Source organism: Mandrillus leucophaeus, unplaced genomic scaffold (genome assembly GCF_000951045.1).
Source record: "Mandrillus leucophaeus isolate KB7577 unplaced genomic scaffold, Mleu.le_1.0 Scaffold1559, whole genome shotgun sequence".
Classification (NCBI taxonomy): domain Eukaryota; kingdom Metazoa; phylum Chordata; class Mammalia; order Primates; family Cercopithecidae; genus Mandrillus; species Mandrillus leucophaeus.
The window spans coordinates 131028-138429 of record NW_012101542.1 but is presented as its reverse complement, the minus strand read 5'-3'; the positions used below and the strand labels follow the sequence as shown (position 1 = coordinate 138429).

General features: G+C 34.9%; 1 protein-coding gene across 1 annotated transcript in view; it reads right to left on the bottom strand.

Moving 5' to 3' along the window:
* LOC105536160 (UDP-glucose:glycoprotein glucosyltransferase 2) overlaps positions 1-7402 on the bottom strand; it is a 159990-nt gene that overhangs the window by 31803 nt on the left and 120785 nt on the right. The window contains exons 23-24 of the mRNA XM_011975435.1: positions 5506-5622; positions 1763-1889 (exon numbers count right to left, since the gene is read on the bottom strand). Coding sequence (XP_011830825.1) covers positions 1763-1889; positions 5506-5622 — 244 coding nt within the window. The remainder of the gene's footprint in view (positions 1-1762; positions 1890-5505; positions 5623-7402) is intronic.

The window sequence follows — 7402 nt, the reverse complement described above, 5'->3', positions numbered from 1 at the left end:
GTAAATGACGAGTTAATGGGTGCAGCACACTAACATGGCACATTTATACATATGTAACAAATCTGCACATTGTGCACACGTACCCTAGAACTTAAAGTATAATAATAATTAAAAAAACCTCTTCTGTAAAACTTCTTTCCCTTATTTATGTACATATCTATACACAAACACATACATACAAACTTATGATTTTTCTTTAATGGAAATGAGATCAATTATATTATAAATATTGCTCTATAACCTATTTTTTAACTTAAAAATATGCTGTCAGGGCAAATACATTTACCTTGTTTGCACTGAAAGGCTACACTATATTTCATTGTTTGTATCAATGTTTATGTAACCAATTGTCTATTGATGGACAGATTATTTCTATTTCATTGTTAAAAATAATGCTATAATAAACATACCAATAAAGACATCATTTTTCTTTTTTTAAGTTTGCTAAAGTGAATTGCTGGGTCAAAGGGTATATACATTTAAAATTTTTATACATATAAAATTTCCTTAACTTATACAGCTACTATATATACTTATATAAAAATGCTAACTTTCCAACATTCTCACCAATGCTCATTAATATTAACCATTAACTCTTTCCCAATTTGATAAAAGAAACACTTATATATAAGAAAAAACGTTTTCTGTTGAGGTAATTTTCCTTTCTTCCTTCTTTCTGTTTTCTTTCCTTCTCTCCCTCCTCCCTTTGTCATTCAATTTCTCCCCCTTTAAAAAGAATTGTATCATACCACTTACAGCATAATTTTTTCCTTCTGAATAGAAATAGTATCTTTATTCTAAATTATTATATATACATCGGTGTGTTTTAAATAATGAACTTTTTGAACACACCAAGAAAACTTTGTTTTTAAAGGAAAACTTTTGTTTTAAAAGTCAAGATGAAACAATTTCACATTTATATGAGAAAGTTTATATATAATCATTTCGGCTTCCCTAAACAGTAAAGCTGAGGAAAATGAGAACTGCATTCTGAACCACTGCGAAGAATTATTGAGAGTATTAGCCAATAATCTAGTGAAAGTCTCTAACACACTGACCCGAACACAATAGGAGTTCGGGGGGTTTTTTAAGAAAGAGTAAAGAATAGGGAGTCACAGGCAGCACTGATAGGGAAAGAGAATTACAGGACAATCAAGAAGTTTATATCAGCTTTAAAAAATAAATTCAGCACATTTATTGAACACTTATGTAGGGCAATGAAATGCCAAAGTAGCCACAGTTTTTTTCATAAAAGGAATTGAAGCAAATCTAATCCAAGTCATTCTCCATCCATGACTAAGGATACTGGAACCATGAACATGTGGGGAAACCTGTGTTATATATGAGATTAATTTCAGAGACAGGAAGTGATATTTTTAGTAGGCTATGCAAGGCTTTTATTAATTTTTAGGACTTGCTCAAATTTTCACATTTAGGAAATTCAGTGCAACTTTAAAGACAAACACTCCTTTTACTTTTATTTTTCACCTCTATCTTGTGTCAGGAGACTAATGTTACACTATCTATCTATATAGAGATATTAGCGATATTAGCTGAAGCTGTATCCATGGGGAAACAGATTATCTATGTTTTAAACTTGTAAGCTTAGTCTACACAAAAATACACCTTTAAATTATGCCACAGACTTTCTTAAAGACATTCTTAATCATTTGATAAATTCATTAGGAAATTAGTCTGTAGTCTATTCTAATCTCATTAATGCAACACATGGTTCAGACATCACAACAGGTTGATGACTTACTTGTATCTTGCTTCTTGTTTTCAAGATGATCTAACAGTTGTCTTATCTCAGCATCATACTCCACCCATTCTGGGACAATTCTGGCAGCAGCTTTTAGTTTGGGTTCTTTTGTTTTGGGATTATTGCACTAAAAGTTTAAGTAAATTTTGTTAATGAAAGACCATGCTCCTGGAAACATAAGGACAATGTTGTGTCACTAGGGCAAACAAAATACATTTTATAAAAAGCAGAGTCCTACTAAGTACTGGAAGTTTAATACACACAGGATCAAGTAACATGACATATCACAACTTAGTATGTAATAATTACTTAATACAAACACCTCAATCAGAAATTTAAGTAAAAATTGTTGAAAGACATTCTGATGACTCGTAAGAGTTGTCAAAAGAATTAGGTAAAATGTTTTGACAAAGGATCTAATTACATTACCACTAAGTAAAAGAACATAGCAGACTAGTGTGCTTTGTAGGCACAGTAGAAAAACATGGAAAAGGCATCTCAGTTCTCAGGGCTCCAACTCCATATTTACTAATAGTAGGATCTGTATAGATCACATAATTATGTGTGTGTGTAGGGTGTGTATCTTAATTTATTCAACTGCAAAAAAAAATTAAAATAAGAAAATCTCTAAGGTTCCATCAATATACAATCAGTTTAAACTACTGAGTACTACTATAGAGTTTCTTGGGAAATTAAAGTTAAAAGCAAAAATTACAGAAGGTTGATAAGAATCTGACACACTATGTATCTGAAGGTACAGCTGATAGGATCTGCTGACATACTGGGCATGAGCTGTAAGTAAAGAGAGGCATCAAAGAAAGACAAAGCCACCAGTACCTTTGGCTTGAGCAGTATAAAGAATGGATTGCCATTTGCTGAGACAGAAGACAACGGGAGCAGTATAAACTTCATCAAGTTATAAAGGAAGCCCATTAACTATTTACAAAGAATTAAGGCAGGAAGCAACTTGAAGCTCACTTCTGGTGACATTTTCTCCACTTGCTTTCCTCTTATTTCTTAGGGGAAAGCTATGAGTCATGAGCCATGAGCCTGTTGTCTTAACCCTTTCTCAGTTGATTCATTATGGATTTCTTTTCCATAGTGACATATTCCTGAGGTAAGCGGAAAAAACAATTTTCTTTGCAGAAATTAACTTTATAGGCAATGTCTTCTATATGGTGAAGATAATGGGACTAACACTTTTTTAAATTCTGTCAAACTATTAAAAAAATAAAAATACTATATTTTCTTTAGCTTTTTGTACTACAATGGGTTTGTGTGTGTGTGTATGTGTGTGCACGTGCATACATGCTATAAACTTTATTAGTGGTTCTTAACTGGGTAATCATGCCCCTCGGGAAGCTTTGGCAAAGTCTGGAGAAAATTTGTGATGGCTGGGGAGTGGTGGGGTGCTTCTGCCATCTAGTGGATAGGGGCCAGAAATGCTGCTGAATACCCTGCAATGCACAGGAAAACTCCCATAACAAAGAATTCGCCACTCCTCAATGCCAATAGTACTGAGGCTGAAAAACTCTGGTTGAAATGGAAAGTTGAGAGAGTATAATGACATTCACAAACATTTTCATTCCCACCTTCAATATTATTAATCATGTTCTTTTCTTCTGTTAGGTCATTTCCTTGGGAATTTTCTGCATTCTCTTTTCTCCTCCATGAAGAATAGCATGTTCTCTCATTCTACTCTTAGTGTTTCTATGAGGGAGACAGGCTGAACACCAAAATTTGTGCCAATTCTCCTTTTCCTGGGTATTGCTATTGTTAGGAAGTAGCTGTCCACTCAGGAATGACATTTCTCAGCTCCTGTTACAGCTAGATTTGGCCACATGACCACTCCCACCAAGCGGTCATGTCTTTAGGATCCAAGATATGTTCTTCACATTTTTTTTCCCCTTCCCTCCAGATTGGCACTATCCAATAGAAATACAATGAAAACCACATATATAATTTGTGGAGTTTTTTTCACTAGAAAAATACTAAATTTTTCTAGTAGCCATGTATAAAAATGTAAGAGGAATAGGTGAAATAACTTTTAATACCATATTTTATTTAACCCAATATATCCAAAATACTAAGTCAACATGTAATCGGTACAAAAATTAGTAATGAGATATATGTTATTTTCATTGTATTGAATCTTCAAAATCTGTTGTGTACTTTATACCTTACAGCACATCTCAATTCAGAATAGCAACATGTTAAGGGCTCAACAGCCACATAAGGCAAGTGGCTACTGCACTAGAAGGAGCAGTCACAGGTGGACAAAAAGTACTCCCTGAGACATGGCACACAGGAGGGCTACTCACTGATGGAGATACCCACTTAGGTCTGCTGCTGGAATGAGTATGAAGCCACTGAATTTTGGGGGTTTGTTATGGTAGCTCATGTTAGTCTAAGTACTAAAGATCCCAAAGTGACCTATATCACTACTGTATGAGTCACAACAGAACCATAACAACATATTAGTAGTTATGTTCAATAATGTTCTTGGCCTCTCTTTATGAAATTCCCTTGCTTACCTCTTAAAAATGCCATTTTACTTGTTTCTGCTATGTTCTGCCACCTATGATTACATTCTAACATGCTGGCATGCTACTTTTAAAATATGTATTTCTATACATGTCTCAAAAAGTTCCTATATTTTGTTTTCCTGCCCTTTTTTGTTCAAAATTGTATGAATTCTAACATTCTAATAGCTTATTTGTCAGTGAAGATCTTGTAAACAATTTTCTACACTTAGCACATTAAAAACAATATGGTAGGAAAAAAACTTATTATAACTACTAAAGACAAGATAGTATTGGAATATAAAATCTAAATGGACAACAAATAAATTAGTTTGAAATATTTTATGTTTAGGAGAGTCAAACTGCACGGCATAAACTGCTTTAAATGAAAAATCTAAGAAAAATAATCTCTTACAAATAAGTAAGAAAAAAAGCATGTATGATATATTTTAGGTAGACAAAATTGTCTTGTTTGCCTTTATTTGGGGGAAAATATTGGCAGGATAACTAAACTGAAGACATGTCAAGATGATAGCTAATCCATGAACATTTTCAGCTAGCTCTCAGCCTTTTTTTTTTTCTTTTGGAGACAGAGTTTTGCTCTTTTCTCCAGGCTGCAGTGCAGTGGTGCGATCTCGGCTCTCTGCAACCTCTGCCTCCCAGGTTCAAGCGATTCTCTTGCCTCGGCCTTTCGAGTAGCTGGGACTACAGTGTGTGCCACCATGCCCAGCTAATTTTTTTGTAATTTTAGTCGAGATGGGGTTTCATCATGGTGGCCAGGCTGGTCTCGAACCCTGACCTCAGGTGATCCACCTGCCTCGGCCTCCCAGAGTGCAGGGATCACAGGCGTGAGCCACCGTGCCCGGCCCTCTCAATCTTTTTTTTCAAAAATCCTTTTGCAGAAAACAGTTAATACAGAAAGCCTGAAATTGCTATTCTTAGAAAGCCCTGCTTGTAAGGTTGGCTCCTCGCTGGCATCTGGGAACATAGGGTTTTTATGAAATTCTTATGAATCTTCTTAGTGAATCATCAAACCTCAGGGTGGTCTTGGGGTCCCCCAAAATAGCCCTATACTTGCCAACCTAAGTAAATGTCTAATAGACTGAGCAGCAGCAGAAGTGAAGTAATATATGTGCCACTCCATTTGTAAACAGAAAGAAAATATTTCTATTTAAATATTTCCATATCTGCTTACATACAAATGAAAACAAAGACACTCACCAGATCAATTGTTTTGGCTCTTTGTTTGGATTCATCATCACACCAGGTTTCACACCACAGCCAGTCTTGAGGAAGAGACTTAATGGCAACTTGGTAAATCATATCATTGGGGAGATCCTACAGAAAAATGTGATTTAATCATAGAGGCATAAAATTTAGAGTCAGAAGGAACGAAGCTGAATGAAGTAAGACATCATTTAGACTGTAAACAGATCGTAAAACACATGCGAATCTGAGATTTCTCTATACTTTCAAGCTTAAAATACCTAAGGTGATCCAATCATCTTGTGTTACGAATGAATTCATGCACTGGAATACACCTACATCTCTCCTTGACTCTACACCTGGGAACAAGGATGAAGATGGAGGCATATAAACCTACCATTTAATAGTCCCCACAATGGACAGCCTCACTACCTCTATCTGCCTCTATTTCCTCACATTACACCTACGATTGCTGTTCATATCGGTCACCACCATGTTCTATGGATTCTGAGGGGAATTTTCATCTCCCCATTGTAAACTGCAATCCATGAATATTTTTCCATTTCTGTATGCTCAGAGCTCTCTAAGTAAAGATTGCTGGCATCCGGGTTAATGGATGTTTGACTGGCAAACTAGCCTAGTAAGTTAGAGACCTTTGGAGAGAATCAGACAAATCTTCCCCAGAGATATTTGTTTATATTCCAGGGGTAGAGTCATTCCCCTCCTTTCTCTAGAGAAGATCTGCTTATATTCAAGAGCAAAGGCATGTTCCTCTCTCTCCAAGAGTATGAAGGGTACTTGTGCTGGTTGTCCTACATAAGCTCCAAGATTCGCAATTTTAAGGTTCTTCTTCTCAATATTCCTATTAAACACCACACTAAAATTCCTAGCAAATGCAATAAGACAAGAAAAGGAAAATGTATATAGATTGGGAAGGGGAAAAAACCTGTTATTGTTTGTGATAACAGGATTGCTTATGCAGAAAATCCCAAGATTCAAGGGAAAAACCTTCTGAAACTGATAAGCAATTTTAGCAATGTTACAAGATACAAAGTTAATATACAAAAGTTAACTGCTTTTCTATATACCAGCAATGAACAAATAATTTGAAATTTAAGAAAACACACCATTTAAATTAGCACCCAAAAAGAGAAATACTTAAATATAAATCTAATAAAATATGTTCCTCAACAAAATGAAAACTACAAAATTCTGAGGAAAGAAATCAAAGAACACTGAAATACATGAAGAGATATTCTATGTTCACTCATAGGAAGACTCCATAGTCAAGATATAAATTCTTCCCAGATTTATCTATAGACTTAATACAATCCCAATCAAAGGCTTAGCAAGTTACTTTGTGGAGACTGACCAAATGATTCTAAAGTTTGGGGAAAAAGGAAAAGATCTAGAATATTCAACACAATATTGAAGAATAAAGTCAGAGGGCTAACACTACCAGACTTGAAGTCTTACTATAAAGTTACAGTAATCAAAACAGTGTGGTATTGGCAAAATAAGAGATAAATTCATAATGGAACACAATAAAGAGCCCAGAAATAGAAAATTACCCATACTTTGTGTTTTTTTTTTTTTTTTTGAAACCTAAGACTGCTCTAAAAAAATAAAGTCCATGAATCAAAGAAAGAAAAACCTTAACTGTTCCTTCTGACCTCCTAGTTCCTTGGAATCCCTTCCTTAAATAACCTGGCCTATCATATTACCTAACCCAATAACTCAAAGGGTTATATACTAGACCAAGTCTTCTATACTTTCAATTTCATGGTGCCACTCTCTGACTACCTCTTGATTTTTGGTTCACTCCACTGAGTACTCAGATATCAGTATCATTTGACTCCCTGGAACCTCCAATCAACTTTCTCAATATTCCTATTAAACACCACACTAAAAT